This window comes from Trachypithecus francoisi, unplaced genomic scaffold, assembly GCF_009764315.1.
Source record: "Trachypithecus francoisi isolate TF-2019V2 unplaced genomic scaffold, Tfra_2.0 Lachesis_group10, whole genome shotgun sequence".
NCBI classification, from domain to species: Eukaryota; Metazoa; Chordata; class Mammalia; order Primates; family Cercopithecidae; genus Trachypithecus; species Trachypithecus francoisi.
The window spans coordinates 88,612,968-88,639,282 of record NW_022681455.1 but is presented as its reverse complement, the minus strand read 5'-3'; the positions used below and the strand labels follow the sequence as shown (position 1 = coordinate 88,639,282).

General features: G+C 41.5%; 1 protein-coding gene across 5 annotated transcripts; it reads left to right on the top strand.

The window, feature by feature from the left end:
- SIAH1 (siah E3 ubiquitin protein ligase 1) lies at window positions 1-25,692 on the top strand. Of its 5 annotated transcripts, none has more exons than XM_033218333.1 (2): window positions 1-201; window positions 23,773-25,692. In XM_033218333.1, exon 2 carries the CDS (start codon window positions 23,775-23,777, stop codon window positions 24,621-24,623), a length of 849 nt encoding a protein of 282 aa, XP_033074224.1. In that variant the 5' UTR covers window positions 1-201; window positions 23,773-23,774; the 3' UTR covers window positions 24,624-25,692. The 5 variants fall into 5 exon arrangements, with proteins under 5 accessions (XP_033074224.1, XP_033074227.1, XP_033074226.1 ...); XM_033218336.1 differs by lacking the exon at window positions 1-201 and adding an exon at window positions 15,760-15,779; XM_033218335.1 differs by lacking the exon at window positions 1-201 and adding an exon at window positions 16,753-16,773.
- Window positions 25,693-26,315: the final 623 nt, after the last annotated feature.

Below are 26,315 nucleotides of genomic sequence, written 5' to 3'. Positions count from 1 at the left end.
GCGCGAAACGGCGGCGGCGGCGGCCAGGGGGGAGCCGGGGCGGCCGTTGCGGGGCGCGCTCTCGAGAGGCGGCGGCGGCCCAGGGTGTCCCGTCGGTCTCGGCGCCGGGAAGAGGCGGTGGCGCTGCCCGCGGTGGCGGGGGTTGGCGACGGAGCGCGTTGGTGCCAGGACCGGGGTCTGAGGCGCGCTCTCCGCCCACAGGTAAGTGGGGCCCGGCCTGAGGGAGGAGCCGGCGGCGAGGGGCTCTCCGGGAGGCGGGCGCCCAGGCCCGGTAATGGCGGAGGGCGGGAAGGGTGGCCCGGCCGGGGCGCAGGCAGTAGTCGGCTCGGGGGCGCCTTTGTCTCGGCCGGAGCCGGGCCGCCCGGTCGAGCGCCGCCCCCCGCCCCTCCCCTGCCCGCAGCCTCCGCGAGCCGGCTCACCCCCGCCCCCGGAGCCCCGGGCCCGGCGGGGTGGCTGCGAGGGTCGGCCCCGCGCGGCCGGGCCGAGGGCGGGGGAAGGGCCTCGGCGGCGGCCCGGCCCCCGCGCGCCCGGGAGGCGGGCCCGGCCGGGGGTGGCGCCCGGCGCGCCCCGCGCCCTCGTACCGGCCTTTGTTGTGGAGGGTCCCGGGGTGTGCGGCCAACATGGCGGAGGTCAGCTGAGTGCGGGCAGTTGCCGGGGCCCTGCCCTCCCTCCCTCCCCACGGCGCCCGGAGGCCCGGGCCGCACCGCGCCGCTCGGCCGGCCTCGGTCTCGGCTCTCTGCCCTCGACACCCGGCTGGAGCCGTCCCGGACGGGGCTGCGCTCTTCCTGCCGCTTCGGCCGGAGGCTTCATTGTGCAGTGGGAAGAATGCAGCCTCCTCCCTTGTTTATGTCGTTAGGGAAGAGAGCGCGTGAACGGCGTGCTAGGGAAGCTCTAGCTTATTATAAACCTGGCATTTCCTAGGCTTCATTTGCTGGGTAGTTTGGGGTCCTTTCTTAACTCTCCCAAATTTATAACTTAAGAAAGTGAATAAGCTGGGCCTCACCGATGCGTAGGTATTTTTTCGCCCTCGGCCCTTTCCTGGAAAGATACATAATTTGTTCGCTCGGACATTCAGAAAAGTCCAGCTTGGGTGTTCGGAAAATCAGATTGTGTGTAGCTCCTTTGCCAAAGTCGTAGAGGCCATGAACAAACAGAGAGACCGTGGATACTGGATATAGGACAGTGCTCTGACTGCCCCTTCCTAGCAGTTGAGCATTTACCTTTGCTTATAGCGGGTGTCTAGGGTAAATTGTTAACTCTTCAGCACTTGGATGTTGAGAGCACGGGCTGTGAAGTCCGACTGTCTGCTTTGGGTCAAATCCTGTTCCACCGGTTTGTGACCTTGGGCAGATACTTAACATATCTGTGCTTTGCTTTCCTTATCTGCAAAATGGGTTTGCAAAGACAGTGTCTACCTCAAGCCCTGTTGAGAATTGGTGAGATGACAATAGGTGGACTGAAAGCAGTGGCAGGCCCATGCTAAGTTCTCAACAAATGCTTACTGTTAAGACTGTTGTTTAATAGCTAAACTTACGAGGTTATCTTGGCATGATGTGTTGGTATGATGAAAGTGCATAGGCCAGAATTTGTGAAATCAGGTCACAGATCTTTAGTGCTGGGTTTTTTCTTTCAATGCATTTTGTTGTTAAAAAGGACAATATTTGTATGATAAATTAACAGACTTGTTGAGATGGTGGCATTTTGGAAATTGCTATGGCCAGGGATTTGAATGACTGTATCTTTGTGATTAAAAAAAATCAAATTGATTAAAATGAGGTCTCCTTTTAGCTAGTTTAGATTTATTGATCAGTTCACTTTCAAGGACTTGAGTTAACCAACTTGGAAAAGTGGGACAGTGAATACTTGAGTGTATCTATGGTGGTATGTATGGTGTTACCATCACTTTTAGAAGTTACTGAAGAGCAGAATGTAGTGTGGTGGCAAATGTAATGGTCTGGCAATTTTATCTGGGAGATGTTGGCTCAAATTATGGTGGAGAGGATTTTAGTTAGCTGTTAGGACTTTAGACTGGTAGATCGTGAGACAAAGTGGATTACACAAATTGGTTGTGTAGTGTTTCATTCTGAAAATTTAAATAAAGATACGGAGTTCTGTAATCTTGGATGGGTAGTTGCAATTATATCCAGAATTTGTTCCCCAAAGTTTACTAACAGTTTTTTTTGTTACTGGCATCTTTCCAACATAATTTAGTAACATTTAATATTTTAAACTGAAATACTTATAGTAGATATGAAACGGATAACTTTTCAGGGTAAGTATTCCACAGAGTACAAATTCAGAAACAATTTTAATGCACTTTACATCTGTTAAGTATTAATCTGTTCCCTCTAAGCTTCGGGAAGTTCTTACAAAATTGCTGTAGAAAAATATTCTTTCTTAATATCTATAATTAAAAAGCATAATTAGGTTAAATTGGAGTTATAAAGAAATTATCTAGCTATGTCAGTAATGACATAGCATAACAAGTAGGATTTTCAGTGGGTATGGTGTTTTGAAAACAGATCTTACATAACTAGGGTAACAAAGTTTAGTAATTTGCAAAGTTTTAGGTGACTGCTGAAATCGTATTTTTAAGCAGTTGATTTACACAGTTTTTAAAGATTGGAGGTTCTTTGTTTAAAGAGATTTATTACAGAATTTTGTGGAATTCCCATATTCACCTTGTAAAATATTAAAATCTGGATATTTTTGGTACAGCCCTCTCTTTCAACAAAATCTGTATGAAATCCAGTCTTCCATCACCCCCCCAAAAATGGGGATGAAATATTCCTTGTTACAATAAGTATCCTTAATAGTATTCTTCAAAATAGCAGTATTTCTAATGTACTTTAAATGATTTAGTTCCCATGGCTATAGTTACTAGAACATCTGCTGCATAAAGGCAAGAATTGTGTTTTTAATATATATCCTCAGTACCTAGTGCTCAGTACATGTTTGTTTACTCACCTACTACTGTCCATATTCTAATGACACTCAGGTTTTTATTTTAATTTTTTTGAGATAAGAGTCTCTCTGTTGCCCAGGCTGGAGTGCAGTCGTGATGTCATAGCTTATTGCGGCCTCCAACTCTTGGGCTCAAAGGATCCTCCCACCTTAGCCTCACAAGTGGCTGGGACTAGGGGCATGTGCCACTACACTGGGCTAATTTTTTAAAAAATTATTTTGTAGAGACCAGGTCAGGTCTCGCCATCTTGTCCAGGCTGCTCACAAACTCCTGGGCTCAAGTAATCCGCCCACCTCGGCCTCCCAAAGTGCCGGGATTACAGGTGTGAACTGCTGTGCCTGGCCTCCAGTCTTTTTGCCTGCTGAGATGTAGACCCATATATCCCCTTATGCAGATTTTTTAAATTGACTTTATTTTTTAGAGCGGCATTAAGTTCATAGCAAATTGAGGGGAAGAGACAAGAGATTTCGCCTGTAGCACCTGTCCCCACAAGTGTAACCGCCTCCATTATCAACATTCCCTGTCAAAGTGGTACATTTGTTACAATTGAGGAACCTACATTGACACACCATTATTACCTAAAGATTATAGTGACATACATTTTATGGGTTTAGACAAATATATAATGACATACGTGAATGCATTCACCACCCTAGAAATCCTCTGTGCTCCACCTATTTATCCCCACACCCCCAACCACTTAGCTTTTTACTTTTAGTGTCTCCATAGTTTTGCCTTTTCCAGACTGTCATATGTGTAGCTGGGCTCTTACAATATGTAGCCTTTTCACAGTGGTTTCTTTCACTTAGTAATATGCATTTAGGTTTCCTCCACCTCTTTGTGGCTTGGCAACTCATTTCTTTAGGGCTGCATAATATTCTGTTGTCTAGATGTACCCACAGTTGGTTTATCCATTCACCTACTGAAGGATGTCTCGGTTGGCTTCCAAGTTTTGGCAATTCTGAATAAAGCTGTTATAAACATCCATTTGCAGGTTTTTGTGTGGCCATGAGTTTTTAACTCCTTTGGGTAAATGCCAAGGAATGTGATTGCTGGATCAGATAGTAAGAATATGTTTAGTTGTTTTGTTGTTGTTTTTTTGAGACGGAGTCTCAGTCTGTCCCCCAGGCTGGAGTACAGTGGCACAATCTCAGCTCACTACAACTTCTGCCTTCTGGGTTGAAGTGATTCTCGTGCCTCAGCCTCCCGAGTAGCTGGGATTACAGGCGCCTGCCATCATACCCAGCTAATTTTTGGATTTTTAGTAGAGACAGGGTTTCAACATGTCAGCGAGGCTGGCCTTGATCTCCTGACCTCAAGTGATCTGTCTGTCTTAGCCTCCCAAAGTGAAAAGTATCTTTAGTTTTGTAAGAAATTGACAAACTGTCTTCCAGATTGGCTATACCATTTTGCATTCCTACAAGCTATGAATGAGAGTTGCTGTTGCTTTGTATCCTTGGCCGGATTTGGAGGTACCACTGTTCTGGATTTCAGCCGTTCTTTTCTTATAGATGTGTAGTGGTATTTTCTTTTTCTTTTCTTTTTTTTTTTTTTTTTGGGACAGAGTCTCACTCTGTTGCCCAGGCTGGAATGCAATGGTGTGATCTCGGCTCATTGCAACCTCCACATCCCAGGTTCAAGTGATTCTCCTGCCTCAGCCTCCTGAGGAGCTGGGATTACAGGCATACACCACGCCTGGCTTTTTTTTTTTTTTTTTTTTAAAGTAGAGACGGGGTTTTGCCATGCTGGCCAGGTCAGTCTTGCACTCATGACCTCAAGTGATTCAAGATTCGCCCACCTCGGCCTCCCAAAGTGGGGAATGACAGGCATGAGCCACCGCGCCTGGCCTGTGGTGGTATCTTACTGTTTTAAATTTGCATTTCCGTGATGACATGTGATGTGGAGCATCATTTCATATGCTTGTTGTTACCTGTATGTCTTTTTTTTGGTGAGGAGTTAAGGTCTTTTTGACTGTCTTTTTTTAAGTTGGGTTGTTTTTTCATTGGTGAGTTTTTGTTGTTTTATTTTTTTTGGAGACAGTCTTACTCTTCTTGCCCAGACTGGAGTGTGGTGGTGCCATCTCAGCTAACTACAACCTCCACCTCCCAGGCTCGAGCAGTTGTTCTCATGCTCAGCCTCCTGAGTAGCTCCTGAGTAGCTGAGATTAGAGGAATGAGCCACCATGCCCAGCTAATTTTTATATTTTTAGTAGAGACAGGGTTTTGCCATTTTGGCCAGCCTGGCAAACTCCTGGCCTCAAGTGATCTGCCTGCCGCAGCCTCCCAAAGTGCTGGGATTACAGGCCTGAGCCACTGTGCTCAGACACATTTGCATATTTTGGATAACAGTTCTTTTTCAGATACAGATATCTTTTGCACATATTTTTTCTGTTCTCTATCTCAAAGCTGGCATTGCCTCTCTTCTTCACATTTACATTCATTCCTTCTACCTTTAAGAGGTCTCCTTTTGGTCTCTAGCCTTACAGTCAGTTTTCCTACTGCAGTTTAAGTGAGCTTTCTAATAGGTGAACCTGACTTAAAAGGCTTTAGTGTAAAGTCCTCTAAGTTCTTGATATGGTTCATAAGTACATAGCCTCTCCTGAGCTGGCCTCTCTTGTTACTCCCCTGCCATTTTGGACTTTACTTGCAAGCCCCTCTGATCCTATTAAGCTCTATTATCTCAGCCTGGACATCACTAGCTGAGAAGCTGTTTGTGAACTCTGCACATTGAATTGGGTGTCATCTCTGTGTTCCCATAGCACTCTGCTCGGCCCTGCTGTAACATATCCTCCTGAATTATAATTTTTCTTTAGTTGTATGCCTCCCCAAATAGACTGTAATCTCTATGAGGACTTGATCATCCTTGTGTCTCAAGAGTTTAGGACTCTCTGGAACATAGGTGGTGCTCAGTAAACAGTTATTGAGTGACTGACTTTACACTGTCCTTATACTCTTCTAGCCTTTTAGTTTTGTTTTTACCAAGGCATAGTATTTCTTATAAACTTTGCCAGCCTTATTACCTGCGTTTCCTCTTTGCCCTACCTATGCCAACTGGGTTCTTCTGTTCCTTGAACACTGCTTTAGCATCTGTGTGCCTTTGCTCATAATTGTATTTAGCCTCTGAAATGTCTGTTTGTACTACTTTGGGTAGATTACTGAACCTCTCTAACCCGTAGTTCTATTAGTACATGAACATTTGTTAAGTATATTGCTGTTCCTTGCCCCTGGCCCCTGGCCCCCAGCCCCCATGTCGTAATGCTAGAGTGTCAGTATAATTAAGTGGCTAAGAGGACAAGCCCTTAAGAGTCAGACCTGGAGGTGTCTCTTGGCTCTATCACTTATTAGTTGTGTTTGTGACTTTAAGTTCCCTGAGAGCAGGGACACTGCCTACTTTGCATCCAAAAGCACATTGCCTAACACAGCAGGTGTTTATTGTAAAAAAATTAGTTGAGTAAGTTACCTCTCTAAATATTACCACTTACCTTCTAGCGAAGAAAGAAAGAAACAAAATTATAAATTGTGAAGTGTACTATAAAGGAGTCAAAGTGTTGAAGTGACCAGTGGGGTGGAAGGGAGACCTGGTGTCCAAGGATAAGGAGCTAGCTCTTTGAAGCGGGAAGGAGTACATCTTACATGGAAGGTGCAGCCAGATAAAAGCCCCATGAAGTAGGGATGAATTTGGACTGCTCTAGGACCTGAGGAGTGTTGCTGGAGCAAATGGGTAGTAGAGAGAGACAGGTTGAAGAACTGTGCAGAGGGAAAGAGAGGAGAGAGGCTGTGAAGTGTTAGCTTATGTTAGCATCTGGCTGTTCAAGGAGATTCTAGGAGAATACCTAGAGCAATATTAGGACTTTTATTTTCTAAATGTAAACTATTTTGTTGACATTTAGCCTAAATACATATGGAAAAGTGCTCAAATCATGTGTACAGCTTGACAAATTTTCACAAAGGGAACGCTATTGTAACCACCTCCCAGATCGAAGAAACAAGGAGCCGCCACCTTCACAGGAAACCACCTCTTGACTTTTTACACCGTAGATTGACTTTGCCTAATTTTGTGCCTTATATGAATGGAACAGTACATACAGTTTGTATTCTTTAATTTCTTTTTTTTTTTTTTGAGACGGAGTCTCGCTCTGCCACCCGGGCTGGAGTGCAAGCTCCGCCCGGGTTTACGCCATTCTCCTGCCTCAGCCTCCCGAGTAGCTGGGACTACAGGCGCCCGCCTCGTCGCCCGGCTAGTTTTTTTTTTTTTTGTATTTTTAAGTAGAGACAGGGTTTCACCGTATTAGCCAGGATGGTCTCGATCTCCTGACCTCGTGATCCGCCCGTCTCGGCCTCCCAAAGTGCTGGGATTACAGGCTTGAGCCACCGCGCCCGGCCTTCTTTAATTTCTTTGTTGTTGTTTTTATTTTGTTGAGACAAAGTTTCACTCTTGTTGGCCAGGCCGGAGTGCAGTGGCACAATCTTGGCTCACCGCAACCTCCACCTCCCGGGTTCAAGCGATTCTCCTGCCTCATCCTCCCAAGCAGCTAGGAATATAGGCATGCACCACCACACCCAGCTAATTTTTTGTGTTTTTAGTAGAGATGGGGTTTCTCCATGTTGATCAGGCTGGTCTCAAACTCTCGACCTCAGGTGATCTGCCTGCCTTGGCCTCCCAAAGTGCTAGGATTACAGGCGTGAGCCACTGCGCCCGGGCTGTACTCTTTCATTTCTGTTTGGCTTCTTTCACTCAACGTTAGGTTTTTTGTGTGATTAAGGAGTATTACTTGCTTGTCCATGACAAAGTTACCAGCTGAATAGCCTTATGTCCCAGTACTTCTTATTTTATTTTATTATTATTTTTATTAGAGACAAGGTCTCATTATATTGCCCAGGCTAGTCTCAAACTCAAAGGCTTTAGCAGTCCTCTCGCTTCGGCCTCCCAAAATGTTGGGATTACAGGCATGAGCCACCATGCCTGGCCTTTCTTTTGTTTTTTAAGTCGTATTCTTTTCGCTGACAATCTCAAATGCTTTCTGACCAGTATTTCTAGAATGATTTTTTTTCCCTTAAATCTTCAGGAGGCTCAGCATGGTGGCTCACGCCTATAATCCCAGCACTTGGGGAGGCCAAAGCTGGCGGATCACTTGAGGTCAGGAGTTCAAGACTAGCCTGGCCAACATGGTGAAGCCCTGTCCTTGTCTCTACTAAAAATACAAAAATTAGCTGGGTGTGGTGGCATCCCCCTGTAATTCCAGCTACTCAGAGGCTGAGGCAGGAGAATCACTTGAACCTAGGAGGCTTAGGTTGCAGTGAGCTGACATGGTGCCAGTGCACTCCAGCCTGGGCAACAGAGCAAGACTCCATCTCAAAAAAACAAACAAAAAACTTCCAGAACTTTAGGTTTAATGTTATAGACAAGGTATGACTAGAATAATGCTGGCAGAAACCTTTCATTAGGTTTGTGGTTGCCCAGTCATGTTTGAACTTACTTGTTTTATTTTCTTAAGGAATTCAGTGCCAGTCTTGAATTTTGTAGAAAATATTTCACTGTACTTGGTATAGTTATTTATTAGTGTCACATCGACCACCTTGGTCTAGTGATGGTTGGTACAGTAAATGTAAGTGTATACTTGCTTCTCTGCGAAGACTCTACCTTGGAAAGACTACTTCAATAATTTAACAAAATGAAGTAATCCTCTCCTTGTTAAAAACTTCTTCCTGGTTTCCTTCCTTTGTATTTCACATTAAATTTTGCTCTTTTGAATTTGGCCAGAGCTCAGGCTTGTTGGGTAAAGTAGCTTTACTTTTAAAAATTTATCAAGGGCCCTGATTTAGCTTTTTTAGAACAACTTCGGATAACTTGTCTATACAGATGTTAGTTAATTTTTGCAGACTGTATTCTTTTGAGTTTGTGAGGAGAGGGGGCTATCATGAATTTTGTTAACTTTTAAAATGTTAAATTTAAGATAATTTTAGCCAGGTGTAGTGCCGAGCGCTTGTAATCCCAGGTACTCAGGAGGCTGAGACGGGAGAATTACTTGAACCTGGGAGGTGGAGGTTTCAGTGCACTGAGATTGCACCACTGCACTCCATCCTGGGCAGCAGAGCGAGACTCTGTCTCAAGAAAAAAAAAATTAAGATTTTTTTTATAGTATAAAATAAAACGTCTACAAAATATGTAGCTTTTTGTGAATAGGCTGGTTTTAAGTTTCCTTTAAGTATCCATCTATTTGAGGAATTTTAAGAAAAAAAGTGAAAGCAAGGAGAAAACCAGCTTTTGGATTCTGTGTTTTATATTTTGTAGAAGTTACTAGTCATTCATTAACAGAAAATGTGGAAACATAAAATGTGCACTAAAATTTTTAAGTGTAATTTTTTTATTGCCAATAATTTTATGAAACATTTGAGAAATACAGAAATCCCCCCTCACCCCCAAATGATTATAATCTGATTACTAAAAAGTAACCGTTGTAGACATTTTAGTGTAGTCTGTGTGTGCTTCACATTGTTTTTGTTCTACTCAGCCAAAGATATTTTAGTTTCTTTGACCTAAATTCTTGTAGTATTTCTTATGATTATCACCTCTAAGAACTATAATGTTTGAACTATGTACTATAATTTCAGACGATGAAATTTGTGCTTACAGTCTCTGTTTCTTACGGTTCTTGATGCTTCGTGTGACTCTAGTTCAGTGGTCCCATCTCTCTCTGGTGTCTGATTCCAGACTTGCTCTCCCTTTGATCCTGCATCTTAAACCATTAAACTACATTCTGCAGTTTGGATGTCCTTCCAGTTTCTTTTCTGTTTCATTACATGCTACATACCTGCATACATACATGAAAATAGATACATCAATGTACATATCTATTATACTCACCTTTTTTTTCTTTAAACCTAAATGAAATTGTAATTTGTATATTCTGTGGCTTTTTTTCTGCCCCCCCCATTTGTTTATTTATTTTTTGAGACAGTCTCGCTCTGTCGCCCAGGCTGGATTGCAGTGGCCTGATCTCAGCTCATGGCACCCTCCACCTCCTCCTGCGTTCAAGCAATTCTCCTGCCTCAGCCTCCCTAGTATCTGGAATTACAGGTGCCTGCCACCATGCCCGGATAATTTTTGTGTTTTTAGTAGAAATGGAATTTCACCATGTTGGCCAGACTGGTCTCCCAACTCCTGACCTCAAATGATCTGCCTGCCTCAGCCTCCCAAAGTTGTTGGGATTACAGGCGTGAACCACTGCACCCGGCCTTTCCCTCCAATTTAAACAGTTGATTCTTACATGTTAGTAGGTCTGATATATGAGTCCATTTTATTTAAAAAAGGCAGCACAGTATTCTGTTTTATGGACCATAATTTAACTGCTTTCTTAGGATAGGGCTGTTTTCAGTTTACTGTTACAAACAGGCATCCATACACACCCACTCCTTTGCCAACATGTGTGGAGTAGAGGATAGACTTATTATTTAGAGTCTCACTGTGTCACCCTAGCTGGAGTTCAGTGGCACCATCTTGGCTCACTGCAACCTCCATGCCCGGGTTCAAGTGATTCTCGTGCCTCAGTCATCACTTTGACCTCTTTTAGCTTATTATTTTTGCATTTATCTTTGTCTTTAAATAACGCGCCTCTATTGTTTTTAGATTTCAGTTTTTGGCTTTCTTTGTTGATTTCCTTTTGTGACTTTAACTCTTCTTGCCCCCATCACATGTGCATACCCTTCTCATTCCTACATTCCTAATTTAGTTAGTAACACTTAGGTTTTTATTTGCATTATCCTGACTGTCAAAGTTATTCACAGTTTGAGCCATGTAATAAACTGATTACTTCTTTCTCTGCATTCTTTAGTTTGTATTTTTTGTTGGTAATACTTTTTTTTTTTCCTTCCTATTTTGGCTTTGTTTTCTTCTGTGCTTACTGTTAATGCTACCTCACATTCCTTGCCGCTTGTCTAAATGTTCCATCAGGTTGTTTGGATGCCTTCAGTTGCCTTCTTCTAGCATAAAGGTGTCATTATCTTCAGTAGTTTCTTTACCTTTCTCCTAGATGCAGTCTTCTGTTTGTTGTAACCCTGTTCTCTTTCTTGGTTGTTTCCCTTGTATTTGAAGAGCTTATCTTCCGGGAGCTTCCTAAGAACATATCTAGGGTAGGTAGTATTTTGAAACCTTGCGTCATCATTCTGTCCTCAACACTTTCAGGATAATTGGGTATAGAATTCTAGGATATAATTTTCTTAGAGAATTGTAAAGCATTGTTCTGTTGCTTTCTGACCCTGGATGTTGCTGCCCAAAAGTCCAAAGTTCTTGTTTTCTGATTTATTTATTCACCCAAAAAATATTTATTAGAGGCTGTACTATGTGCCAGGCACTGTATTAAGTTTTTGGGATATATAATTGAGCCAGACAAAAATCCTACCTTCCAGTTGAGGACAGGGGGCACCTATAACAACAAATAAAAAGTAGTAAGTTAATTATGTAGTCTGTTAGAAGATGATACATTCTTTGCGGGGAAAAGAATAGGAGATGTGAGATGGGCAAAGATGTAGGAGTACGCAGAGGGGCAGTGGACAGGGTGCTGATTGCTATTTTAAATAGATGGTCTGAGAGAGTGTCATTGAATGTAACAAGTAAAGATTTGAAAGTTAGGGAGTTAGCCACATGGATATTCAGGAGAAAAGTATTTTAAGGCACAGTCCCAAAGGAGCAACCTAGCATTGCCATTGAACAAGGAAGACAGTGCAGTGAGTAAAGGGGAACAAAGTAGGAGATGAAGTCAGAGTAATGGGAACACAGCACCATATTGTATCCTTATACATAGTGGCCCCTTACGGGCTATTTTTAGGATTTCAGCTTTTACTCTAACATGGGTGGCCAGTGGAGGGTATAGAGCAGAGATTTATGTCATCTGATATAAAACGGAGCTGGATTAATTAATCTAATTGCTGTTCTCAGAACATATTAGGTGGTGAGGGTGAGAGGCATAGCTGGAAACTGAGACTGGTTGGGAGGATATTGCAGTAATCCAGATGAGAGATACTGGTGGCTTGGACTAGATGGCAGGGAGGAATGATTGGATTCTGAATATATTTTGAAGGGAGGTACAATAAGATTTCCTGACTGTTTTAGATGTATGTTGTGAAAGAGAAGAATCAAGGCTGACTTGAAGGCTTTTGACCTGAGTAACTGGAAGGATGGAGTCTCTATCAGTTGAAATAAGGAAGACTCTGAGTGGAGAGACTTTGGGAGGTGATAAGGAGTTTCTCTTTGGCCATCCCCCTGAAGGGGCAATTGGATGTACAAATCTGGGGTTTCAGGCAAATCTGGAGGGTTGTGTTTATTTTTAAAATCTGGGCTGGAGATAAAATTTTTGAAATCCTTAGCATGTTGATGGAATTTAAAACTAGGAGACTGAATGAGATCATTAAAGTACCAGTGTACATAAAAGAACATCTTAGGGTGTAAGGGTGGGAGACAAGGACGGAAACAGGGAGACTGGTTTGGAAGAGATTGCAGTAATCTATAGGCAGCTACAATTTCAATAACTTGGGGAGAAGAGCAGGAATAAAAGGAAGCTGAGGAGTGACTGGTGAGAGGAAAACCAAGAGTATGTGAAGTCGGCGAATAGCGTGTTAGCAGGAGTCCAGTGATCCGTCAACTCTGTCAGGTGTTGCTGACAGTTCAAAACTTGCCATTTAAATACAAACAAAACCACAGAACCATTGAAATTCAAATTACTGATTTGGTAAAATATTGGATACTGTTGGCTGAATTTTAGTCTTGAAACTGCACTTATGGGGTTGACTTAACGGTTACAAAATTGACTGTTACCAGGCAGGTTCTTTTTGAGTTAAGCATACCTTAATTGCCCTGTATCATGTGGTCGTATGAAATCTTAATTTTTTCACTGACATATAAGTGCTTTAGTGGAAACCATGATGGCATTTAGTGGAAACCATGATAGCATTTTTCGTCACACAAATGAATTATTTATGTGTTAGATCTACCTCAGTTTTTCTCTTTAGCTCGTGTAATTAGAGTACTATAGGACCAACTTAGAGCCCTTGTGGCCATAAATATGAATAGAGGCATTTAATTACATGGCTAGCAGGTGTATTCAGATGATTCAGAATGTGCTGATATGTTTTTTAGACTATTAAAAACACAAAAGTAAAATATTGAATTTTTAGAGAAATGTGAACTCCTTGTGAAACTCCTTAGTTTGAGGGAAATTAGTATAGGTTGTTAATTCTTGTGTTACATCCTTAGTTGAAGTAACTAAAATGGTTTGGCTAGAGTTTCAGGTGGTACTGCTTTTGTCAACACAGATTGTAACTATTTCAACTGAATATAATTGAATTTTAATAAGGCCCCATGATTTTTTAAAAGATGGCATTTCTTTCCTATAAATTCCATTACTTTTTTTCTATTTTACTAGTAAAGAGCCATCAGTCAAAATGTATCGGACTCGCTAATGTGACTTTTTACCCTGTTTCTTGAATTTCTTTAGTCTTCCTAGCAATATGCTCTTTTATGCTTAGTGTAGTATCACAAACTCTATAGATCACTGCTAATTTTGATGTGCTGTAAAAATTTTTTTCTCTCTGTGTGTGTGTACATGCTTACCTGCCAGATTTGTCAGATGCAATGTGAAGTTGAATGTGTTGTATGGTAGAGTGTAGAACTAGGTACCATGAATTTTATAAGTAAGGTTTTAAAAAGCACAGCTTAAATGCCGAGATGGAGTATAAGAGCAAGTGTGCACTGGAATGTTTGAGAATTTTGTATCCTGAGAGAATATAAAACATAAGGTAGTAAATGGTTGTATTCAGATAACTAGGTAGTATTTGAATGCTTTTATCTAGACACTGAGACTTGCTTATATTGCAGATTAGTTTGTAATCAAGACTGACATAGTTTCAATAATTTTAATTTCAGGTGTGTTGCTAAGAAGTTTTAAGGTTATTTAAATTTTTTTAGTAATGTGTGGTATGAAATAAAAAGTTGAAAAAGCCTGTTTGACCCTCTGCCTGGTTCTGTTGCTCTTCTCTGCTCTTTCTTCTCCATGATACTCACTTTGCTTTGATTTCATATCTAATAATTTAATGGCAGACTTAGAATATGTGATTCTGTCACTTTGATGGAAAGTAAAGGTTTAATTTAAAGACTTTAGGAAGTTTATTTTCTTGACAACTTTTTGTAAATATGGAAAAGATGTTTTGAATGCTAAATTAAATATTTCATACCAGGGTAAGTAAGGAGAACATACATACTGTCTTTTAGGGTTATTCAAAAGAAGATGAGATTAGAGACAACAAAACATCTGGCTGTGCTCGTATTTATTTCAAGGCACTGTATTGCCCAGGCTGGAGTGCAGTAGCTGTTCACAGACACAATCATGGTGCAGTACAGCCTTGAACTCTTGGGCTCACATGATCCTCCCTCTTCAGCCTCTTGAGTAGCTGAGACTACAAGCATGTGCCAGCTTGCTCTTACTTTTTTTTTTTTTTTTTTTGAGACGGAGTTTCACTCATGTTGCCCAGACTGGAGTGCAATGGTGCAGTCTTGGCTCACTGCAACCTCCCCCTCCCGGGTTCAAGCGATTCTTGTGCCTCAGCCTCCCAAGTAGCTGGGATTACAGGCACCTGCCACCACACCTGGCTGATTTTGGTATTTTTAGTAGAGACAAGTTTTCACCACGTTGGCCAGGCCGATCTCAAACTCCTGACCTCAAGTGATCCCGCCAGCCTTGACCTCCCGAAGTTGTTGGGATTACAGGTGGGAGCCACCACGCCTGGCCTTGAAATCTATTTTCTTAAGTAAGGTGGGGATAAATGTCTAACTTTGGTCTTTGGAAAGGTTAAATGAGAACATATGTAAACCATTGAGGAGTATACTTGGCACTTAGTAGGTGCTTAATACGTGTTTGGGGCAGTTCTTCATTAATGAGAATAACGGGAAGTCTCCACTTTGCCTCTGTGTTTAGACAACCAACAATCGAGGTCGAGGGAAAGATGTGAAAATTAAGCATGAAAACTTATATAGAGGGAGTTAAGAAGTTACAAGAGTGATGTAATCAGAATTTATGTGGCTCTTCCTACCTAAGGGAAAGGGAAGGGAGTGGCCATTCCTGCCATCAGTCTCTGTTCATTTGCTGGAGATTGAGGATACCTGTGTATTTTGGAAAATGCTTTAGCATATCAGAAAGTTATCTGCCAAGGGTTGAGAATGAAAATGGCATCAGGCTTTTCACCTACATCATTGAATAGCAGAAGACAGTGGGCATAGTTTACTTAGTTCTTAGGGAAGAGGGGTTGTGACCAGGATTCAAAGCTGCGGAATTTATGCAAGAGCTTCAGACTTAGACTAAGATGGAGAGTTAATCACTTTCGTAATCCTTTCAGAAACTTTCTTTGAAGTATTGTGATTACACCACAAAATTAAGGATTCAAGGGTAGTTAGGTTTGATTAATTGCTTTGACAAAGTTAGGAGTTTAGTACAATCTTTATTGTGCCTGGTGGGAAAGGGAAAGTTTTCCTATTGGCATGCTGAAGGGCTTGCATTGTTTTGGGAGGGATGTTACACTTTATTCTTTTCCAGACAGAGTCTCACTCTGTTGCACAGACATAGCTCATTGCAGCCTTTACGTCCCAGACTCAGATGAGCCTCCCACCTCAGCCTCCCAAGTAGCTGGCTCTACAGCGGATGCCATCACACCCAGCTAATTTTTTTGTTTTTTTTTTTTTTTTTTGTAGAGATGAGGTCTCAGTATATTGTCTAGGCTGGTCTCAAATTCTGGGCTCAAGTGATCCTCCCAAAGTGCTGGGATTACAGGTATGAGCCACCAAACCCCATGTATATGGTAATGTTTAGCTTGGTTGGAAGCCTCAAAATAAAATGATTTAGCAAGGGGTTGTATTTTGCTTTGAACGCATTTAAGTCGGGATTTGCCTTTCCTCTGTCCTCTGTTGACAGCAGCTTTCCTGGGTTTCCTCATCTCCAATAATCAATCTGTCTAGACCTATTAGTAACTTCTTCTGTAGCTGCAAAGTTTTCAGAATTATCTTCAGGGAAAATGGAGGTTTTAGGAAAAACATACAGTTTTTAAGAAATCATTTTATTGCTTTGCTACAGTTCTGGAAACTATAGATTGTTTAATTTATTGTCCTCATTATCTTATAACAGTGTTTGAGTTTTTAACTTCTGGCATTTTTAACTCGTTGAATTTTTAAGAAACTTGCCTTAATTTTGTCATTGTGTGAGAAGCAAGTAAATCTTAAAATAGAAGCAGTGTTAATTAACGTAAATTTAACGTAAAACATTTTCTATATAACCTGCCACAATGTCAGATGAGTTGGAAAGCACCCTTTTAACCAAAAGGCATTCTGGGAACAAGAAAAACCTTAGTGTTTTGAATGGAGGAGTTTTATTTAATTAAGATTTCTAATGGAAAGAGCCAATTTGTAATCTGATACCTGTACTTTATATTTTATTGTTTCTAAGAATAATTTTTGTGTTACTAGAGGTGGGGTAGTGATAATCGCATCCTATCCTTATTTATTTTTTTTTGGAGACAGAGTCTTGCTTTGTCGCCCAGGCTGGAGTGCAGTGGCACGATCTCAGCTCACTGCAGCCTCCACTTCCCAGGTTCAAGTGATTCTTCTGCCTCAGCCTCCACTTAGCTGGGATTATAGGTACACGCCACCACGCCCAGCTAATTTTTTTGTTTTTTTTTTTTTTTTTTGTAGAGATGAGGTCTCAGTATATTGTCTAGGCTGGTCTCAAATTCCTGGGCTCAAGTGATCCTCCCAAAGTGCTGGGATTACAGGTATGAGCCACCAAACCCCATGTATATGGTAATGTTTAGCTTGGTTGGAAGCCTCAAAATAAAATGATTTAGCAAGGGGTTGTATTTTGCTTTGAACGCATTTAAGTCGGGATTTGCCTTTCCTCTGTCCTCTGTTGACAGCAGCTTTCCTGGGTTTCCCTCATCTCCAATAATCAATCTGTCTAGACCTATTAGTAACTTCTTCTGTAGCTGCAAAGTTTTCAGAATTATCTTCAGGGAAAATGGAGGTTTTAGGAAAAACATACAGTTTTTAAGAAATCATTTTATTGCTTTGCTACAGTTCTGGAAACTATAGATTGTTTAATTTATTGTCCTCATTATCTTATAACAGTGTTTGAGTTTTTAACTTCTGGCATTTTTAACTCGTTGAATTTTTAAGAAACTTGCCTTAATTTTGTCATTGTGTGAGAAGCAAGTAAATCTTAAAATAGAAGCAGTGTTTAATTAACGTAAATTTAACGTAAAACATTTTCTATATAACCTGCCACAATGTCAGATGAGTTTGGAAAGCACCCTTTTAACCAAAAGGCATTCTGGGAACAAGAAAAACCTTAGTGTTTTGAATGGAGGAGTTTTATTTAATTAAGATTTCTAATGGAAAGAGCCAATTTGTAATCTGATACCTGTACTTTATATTTTATTGTTTCTAAGAATAATTTTTGTGTTACTAGAGGTGGGGTAGTGATAATCGCATCCTATCCTTATTTATTTTTTTTTTGGAGACAGAGTCTTGCTTTGTCGCCCAGGCTGGAGTGCAGTGGCACGATCTCAGCTCACTGCAGCCTCCACTTCCCAGGTTCAAGTGATTCTTCTGCCTCAGCCTCCCACTTAGCTGGGATTATAGGTACACGCCACCACGCCCAGCTAATTTTTGTATTTACTTTGTAGAGACAAAGTATCACCGTGTTGGCCAGGATGGTCTTGAACTGCTGACCTCAGGTGATCCACCCGCCTCGGCCTCCCAAAATGCTGGGATTACAGGCATGAGCCACCGTGCCCGGCTCTTTTTTGTTGTTGTTGTTTTTTTACTAAATTAAGAATAAAGATGTTTTATTTTTTGCTCATTTTGACTGTTTTCATAGTTGTTAATCAGACTTTATAATGCAGTTTATTGTCCCCTTTGGAGAAAAGACAGCTAAAAATCACCAGTACCCTCATACAGATAACTGATTCATTGGTCCGATGTTGTAGTCCTCTTGATTTCTCACCCCATCCCTCCTATGTTCTATTTGTAACTTCATTTACAATATATTATGCTTTTTTCCCCCCATATCTGACTACATTTTTCCATTTTAAACTTTTATAAGTAATTTATAAAAGGAAACAGATTGCCACGTGGAATTGAGAAAAAAAGTTTATCTTTCTACTGTTAAGTATGCATGGTAAATCAGTGGCTGAATGCTCTGAAATTACTAAGACAACATTAAAGGCTGATTCTAAAATGTTTTTATTTAGATTGACATCTACTTAAACTATATACCAAACAGGACTTGGGACGTAGGCTTTAGAAAGTGTCGGTAATAGTGCATTCTTGGTAAGTTTGGGATTTTTGCCAGTTTTTGGATTCTGTGGGCTTGTCTTAAGGTACTTCTGTGAACTTTTCAGCGCTTTGTAAAACTAGTTTAAATAAATATTCTACCTAGTTGAGAATTAAGGTTTATTGTGCTAAAAATTAAATGGTGGTTGATTCTTGGCAGACATGTTTGATAACCTTTGCAAGCTTAAGGCATCTTTTGGAGTGTGTGTCTTGGAATCTACAAATTCTAGGTTTCTAATTGATGACTTGGCAATTAAATCAGGTCTCAGCTCTAAACTTAAATATTCTGGAACATGTACCACCCATGATACACATAAATTACCCATCTCAATCTAGACAAAAGCCATTTGAGTCTAGAAACAGTCCAGTTTTACAGCTGAGTAACTAGGGGAGCCTGGGTTTGAATCCAAGTGTAGATGACTCTAGAATGCTTCCACTTTTCTAACTTAATTAAGTAGAGGGGCCTGTCTATAGATGAGTGGTTTTCAGAGTGTGCTGTAAGGCTCTGTACAGATCTTTTGGAGTTTGGTAAACAGTGAAATATCTTTTGCTTGAGAAATAATCAGTCATCTTTTTGTTGTATACATTTTGGTTCTCTCATAGTTCTGTGGAAGTTTCTCTAAAATATATGAAATTTTCTTCTCTAGGGAAATTTAAGACCTGTCGAATGAATAAATATTAGAAAATAAAAATACAGACTGGGCACAGTGGCTCAGCACTTGGGGAGGCCAAGTAGGCAGATTGCTTCAGTCCAGGAGTTCGAGACCAACCTGGGCAACATGGGGACTCCTTGTCTCTACAGAAAATACAAAGAAAATTAGCAAGAGTGGTGGTGCCGGCCTGTGGTCTTAGCTACTGGGGAGATTGAGGTGGGAGGATTGCTGGAGCCCAGAAGACCCAGGCTGCAGTGAGTGTAGATTGTGCCACTGCACTCAGACCTGGGCAACAGCGAGACCCTGTCTCAAAAAGAAAAAAAAAATAGTTCTGGCCCGACTGTGTCTACTTTCAATTATATTTCTTTTCCTAATGTTGTTTTGTGTAGCCTGTATTGTAAAATGAGGTTGAGGTGATTGGACACACTGTTAATAGAGTGAGGAAGTGGTTAGAGTTAAAATTTCTTGCTGAAAGTGGGTAGCGATTCTACCCACTACCCAAGGAAAGTGAATCTGCAATTCCTTGCATTGGGTTCACTCCTCACTGCCAGCTCTTGCTGCATTTGGAGGCTGCCCTAAGCATGATGTAATGACAGGTTAAACCTCTGCACGCACTAGCTGATGCAATGCAAATCTGAGGCCCAGGACTTTATTGGGGAAAGGGTAATGCTTGTTTAAAAACAAAACAAGCTACTCTGTGTTTAATGAGGCCATTTAAGATGGCTTTCCCAGAGTGGGAAGAGTATAATCTCTTAGGAGGTTTAAGTAGGAGTTTAATGTGGCAGAAGTGTGCTTACTATTTTTCCTGCGAAGTCTTTTCACAGCGGGGAAGGAGAGTTTAAAATATAGTGCCGATAGGAGTAGAAATGAAGTGAGCTAGAATTGAGTAAATATGGTAGTTGATGCCCGGTAAATAGCTGTTGAATGAATTAGGGAGAATGTTTTCACTCTTAAAATTTAGAGTTCGCACGATGAACCGGGAGTGTAGCGCCGGTGTGGGCACGCATTTCCCTGATACTCTGTAGCTCTTAGATCGAAACCATGAGAAACTGCCGATATTCGACTGTTGTGACCTACCGAAAACAGCATGGTTCTACCTAATTTTAAACTGGTGGAAATGCTGAGGAAGGCTCCATGTCGCTGGGGTGGGATAGGGTCAACAGCGGGGTGGCGGGGCCCCGCCCTGGGGTGCGGGGCGGGGCTTGCGGGCACAGCCCCACCCCTGTGCGAGCCAGACGGGCACCGCCCTGCGCGCTGCGCGCCCTGAGCTGGCCCTGGCGCCCCGGGTTGGAGTGGGCGTTCCCAACGCAGGCCCAGCCCCGGCCGAGGCTCCAAATGGCTTTCCAGCAGGCAGGCTTCTGCAGTAACCCCTGAGCTGGCTCAGGGAGCGCACTTCCTTCGCAGCGAGCGCGTCGCCCCCTGCATCCCCGGCCTCCACCGGAGCTGGGCAGGAGCCTACCGAGTGAATCTGGAGAAGACAAACTTGGGAGACAGACGAAAGCTTAGGGCACGTTGGAGGACAGCGCAGCTGTGGCTCCCATTTTTGGAGATGCAGCCGAATTTGAGCTCACAGGGAGGTGTGGTTGCCTCCTGGGGATGGAAAGGCTTCCTTTCTCCACCTCTGTAACTCGTGCTTCTGAGAAGTAAATGGATATTTGGATCCTGACCTCAGACGCGAATTTGGGTCTTCTGTGCTTAGGAGCAGAAAGTGCCCAGGAGGGGCCTGTTCCTTTACTTCTTGGGGGAAACGCAATGCGCGGCCTGACTTCTCATGACGGGAAAGGCTACTCCACCTTCTCTGTACTCCTGGAGGGGAGTCTTGTTCACATGTTTACCAGCGTCCAGGACAAGGAAGAGAAAAGGTATTGACATTAAGAGGATAGGTTGCTGAGGCTGTGAAGCTTGAACGCTATTAGTCAGTGGAACCTGTCTGGCTCAGGGAATGGCTGCAGCAGAATCCAGCCGTTTCCGAGGTTCTCAGTCATGTTTCATTTGGGTTGCTGTGTTTTTTTATGTTTAAATCAAACTTCAGGTTACGTCACGACTTCTGCAGGGCTGTCCTTAGTTCCTACTGCAGGGCGGCTGTGTGGTTGGGATTCCTTTTCTGTTTCAAGATGGAGCTGGGTTCCACCCTTGGAGCTTTGAGAGGCTTTAGCAGTTGCTGTCCTGTAATACCTCCATTCACAAGAAATACCGTTCACATTTCGCTTCTTTTTCACACTTTGAATAGGAGTTAAAATGTGCTTTCTATAGTGTTTGGAAAATGGTAAAGATGTATTGTGAGCCTGAACTGTTGATGATAAATGTATAACTATTGCTAGGTCAAGAAATTGTGAACAACAGTGTTTTTCTTGGTCTGTAGCTATGTTGTGTTAAATATAAACTGAGTTTACTGCCCTTGGATGTGATTCCTTGGTTTGGTTTAGCAATTTGAAAGGCATTGGTTGACTAGACTGTTTTGTGCCCAAGGAACCACTTTGTAATTGTTATGCTTCTTACTGAAGTAAACTGGACCATGCAGTAGGCATACAGCATACAGCCAGGGTGTTTTGGCAATACTGAGCCCACTGTTTTACAAGTGACATAAAATGGATGTCATATGCACAAAGAATCTACTCAGAGGGAAACTGGATTACAGGAGAGCTCCTTTATAGTCCTTTGTCAGAGGACAGAACACCTGGGTCACACTGGGCTTCACATGAGAGTTGATTCATGTTCTGAGTCCATATGATGAGACACATTATGATGGAATTCTGTCACTTGAACTTTAAAATATCCTTTTAGTGATGTGGAATTAATCTTTATTTTTCCTTCACCCTAAGCCCTCATTTAAGCTATCAGTTGGTAACCACTTGGGTAATCTAGAACCCAAGTTGCATTTACTTGGTCACATTGGTAACCAACATTGTTTCTTAAAAGTTCCTTGCAACAGAATAATGATTATAATTGAGTTAAAACATTAATTTTGAAGCTTTAATTTTGTAATATGGCTTAGTGGCCAGGCGCAGTGGCTAATGCCTGTAATCCCAGCACTTTGGGACGCCGAGGCCGGGGGATCATGAGGTCAAGAGTTCGAGACCAGCCATGGTGTGAAACCCCGTCTCTACTAAAAATACAAAAATTAGTCGGGCATGGTGGTGGGCGCTTGTAATCCCAGCTGCTTTTGAGGCTGAGGCAGGAGAATTGCTTGAACCTGGGAGGCAGAGGTTGCAGTGAGCAGGCACCATTGTACTCCAGCCTGGGCAACAAGAGCAAAACTCCATCTCAAAAAAAAAAAAAGGCTTAGTAGAGTTACTAGGAGTGCACTCTTAGGACATCGACTGATCTTTTTTTCACCCCCAAGACAAATAGTGGCCTGCAATATCCCAGCCCAGGTAGCTTCCTGGGAAAAGTTGCTTGTTTTATGTTTGACTCAGCCTGACTAGTTACATTGTTGATTATTTCTTCCAGATGACATTTACCTGTTAAATAATGTTGATTACTCTGCTGATGAATGTTTCAGCAATGCTGGAGAACCCTAGGCTGCAAGGGGTTCTTCACCTGTTGACTTCATCCCCAACCCCGAGTATGGTATATTATCTCTGCCATGCTATCATCTTTATTCTTTCCTTTTTCACTGTCTCTTCCTGACTCTCCTCCTTTGTTCATTATGTCTGCTACATATTGTGGATTGAAAGTAGAACAGAAAGATATACTTTCTCTACCAGACTAAAAAGTTTTGAGATGGCCCTCCATTTCTCCCATGTCTCCCTTCACCTTTGTTGTGTGTTTATTTTTATATTTTTGCTACCTTCACTAGCGAGTACATCCCCTCACTCTTGAGGTGGGCACTAATCAGTAAGAAATAAGATTAATACCTGGCTGATGATAATTTGGGGGGAAGACTTAATTAGGTAAAGATGGATAATGGGATGGCAGCAGACCTTTCCCCTTGTGACCCCTCCCCTCATTCCCAACGTATACCTCTAGAGTAGATAATTGCTTACCATTAAGAAGAGTTAATGGAAGATTCTCTGATTCTTGGGCATTGGAACTACACTCATCCCGCGGTATCCTCGGAAGATTAGTTCCAGGACCCCCTTCCCCATACCAAAACCTGAGGATGCTCAAGTCCCTGATAGAAAATGGTGTCGTGTATGTATGTGCATATTCTCCTGTATAATTTAAATTATCTCTGGATTACTTAATACAATGTAAATAATACGTAAATAGTTGTTATAGACTGTATTTTAAAAATTTTGTATTATTTGTAAATTTTTCTGAATATTTTCAATCCATGGCTGTGGTGAAGTCCTTGGATGCAGACCACACTGTGGATACAGAGTGCTGATTTTATCCAGGACTTCCCCTGTAACTCCTTGTACCTATCAATAGTTGACTCCAGATTAGAAAGAAATAGAGTAAGGGAGTCTCAGGGAGAGAGTCCTAGCAAAACAGATTTGATTAAACTTCAGTTCCTTGTATAGTTTCTCTAGTTGTTTATGGTCCATCTTCTATTTTAGCATTTATTATTCCATGTAGTCTTTCCAAAGACGATTAAGGGAGTTCCAAATGTTTTCCGGAACATTTTGAAAAGAGAGCTTATCCAGTGTACAGATCCTAATAAAATGCACATTCAGTGTAATTTTATTTTTTAGTGTCTTTTTAAATTCTATTTATTTTTCTTTCTCTTTTGCTCAGTAAATTTTGCATGAAACTTTAAAAGTACTTCTGGCATGTAAACATTATTTATAAAATAAGTCATGGTTATAATTATTTTTCTCCTGCCTCCTTATGTATTTATTTCAGAAATGAGCCGTCAGACTGCTACAGCATTACCTACCGGTACCTCGAAGTGTCCACCATCCCAGAGGGTGCCTGCCCTGACTGGCACAACTGCATCCAACAATGACTTGGCGAGTCTTTTTGAGTGTCCAGTCTGCTTTGACTATGTGTTACCACCCATTCTTCAATGTCAGAGTGGCCATCTTGTTTGTAGCAACTGTCGCCCAAAGCTCACATGTTGTCCAACTTGCCGGGGCCCTTTGGGATCCATTCGTAACTTGGCTATGGAGAAAGTGGCTAATTCAGTACTTTTCCCCTGTAAATATGCCTCTTCTGGATGTGAAATAACTCTGCCACACACAGAAAAAGCAGACCACGAAGAGCTCTGTGAGTTTAGGCCTTATTCCTGTCCGTGCCCTGGTGCTTCCTGTAAATGGCAAGGCTCTCTGGATGCTGTAATGCCCCATCTGATGCATCAGCATAAGTCCATTACAACCCTACAGGGAGAGGATATAGTTTTCCTTGCTACAGACATTAATCTTCCTGGTGCTGTTGACTGGGTGATGATGCAGTCCTGTTTTGGTTTTCACTTCATGTTAGTCTTGGAGAAACAGGAAAAATACGATGGTCACCAGCAGTTCTTTGCAATCGTACAGCTGATAGGAACACGCAAGCAAGCTGAAAATTTTGCTTACCGACTTGAGCTAAATGGTCACAGGCGACGATTGACTTGGGAAGCGACTCCTCGATCTATTCATGAAGGAATTGCAACAGCCATTATGAATAGTGACTGCCTAGTCTTTGACACCAGCATTGCACAGCTTTTTGCAGAAAATGGCAATTTAGGCATCAATGTAACTATTTCCATGTGTTGAGATGGCAATCAAACATTTTCTGGCCAGTGTTTAAAACTTCAGTTTCACAGAAAATAAGGCACCCATCTGCCTGCCAACCTAAAATTCTTTTGGTAGGTGGAAGCTAGATACATGAAGGTAAATGAAAGGAAAGGCTGTTAAATACAGGAAACAGTTGCATGTAGTAACACTAATATATTTAAAAATAAGTCAACAGTAAACCACTGAAAAAATATATGTATATACACCCAAGATGGGCATCTTTTGTATTAAGAAAGGAAGCATTGTAAAATAATTCTGAGTTTTGTGTTTGTTGTAGATTGATTGTATTGTTGAAAAATAGTTTTGTTTTGTTTTTGCGTGGGAGTGTGTGCGTGCGTGAGTGTGTGCGTGTTTGGGTTTTTTTCCTTTAACTGACAAGCCATCTTGAGTGGTCATGGGCCACTGCTTTTCCCCTTTGTGAGTCAATACATAGTGCTGCTGCGTGCTTTTTTGTGTGTGTATTTGCTAATTTTTATTAATTTTAGTTTTTCATTAAATAAATTTGACTTTCTTTCCTGTAATTCAGGTTTTTCTTCACTTTTTTTTGTACCATTTTAAAGTTAGTGTCTTTTGATATGCATACTTGTTTATGGTAAAAGTTTATAACATGTGTTCAATATTTTCTTTTCCCCCATTAATCAGTTCATTAGAAATATTTTAAAATCAGCTACTTTGTGAAGCTATGAGTTCCAGAAAGTAAAGGTGACATCGGAAAAATGATCAAAAGCTATTTAAAGCATCTGTAAGATGGTCTCTCTCTTTCTTCTACAGATGAGTCACATCTTTGAGCTTAATCTTTGAAAGGTTAGAGAATAAATTGATTTTTATAAGTACTGCAAATCAGGCTTTTGTTTACTTTTTCAAATATCTTGGATAAATCACATGTTTAAAATTTGTTCTTGTATTTATTGGTTTTTGCAAAAGAAGGCATCGTCATGCACAGTATTTGTAATTAAAAGCAAATCATTTGTTTAAAAAGGCAGTTTGCAAAAAATGTTTTTGGTCTTTTATAATTCTCATTAAAAGAATATCTGGCAAATTAAAAAAATCTGTGTCTGGTTTAGCTCTAAGTTTGATAAAGTCCAAAGTTATTTTCCTGTTTCATTCCATACTTTAATTATATAGCAGAAAGCTGTGTGTTGTCATTTTTAAGTGTGGTAAAGTTATACTGTAAATCACAGCAAATAACTGGGTATATGGCTTCTGGATTACAGTCTTTCCCATGCCCTGCCCCTCTTGCCCACATTTTGATTCTTAAAACTGTCAGGAGAATGACTAAAATGCTGACCACTTTTCACCTCTTTAAAAAAGCACAATGAAATAATAAATTTACTATTTAATAGCCTAGTGGTTAAGAGCCTTGGTTCTGCAGCCAGACTTCAGGCACCTAAGTGCCAGTCTCGGCTCTGCCCCACTAACCAGCTGTGTGACCTTGGACCCCAGTTTCCTAATGTGTAAAGTGGGGTTAAATTATGGTAGAAACTTAAAAAGTTTTAATGGGGTACAGGTATGTTACCTGAAACAGTGCTTTGTTCATATCAGCATCCAGTGAATGTTAGCTACCATTATGCCTTTAGTACCATGTAGTTAACTGTTGCTAATTACTTTGAGGCACGTGGCAAGACTCTGAAATTGCCTTCTGAATGGTGAAAGATAATTTTGTGTGGTTTG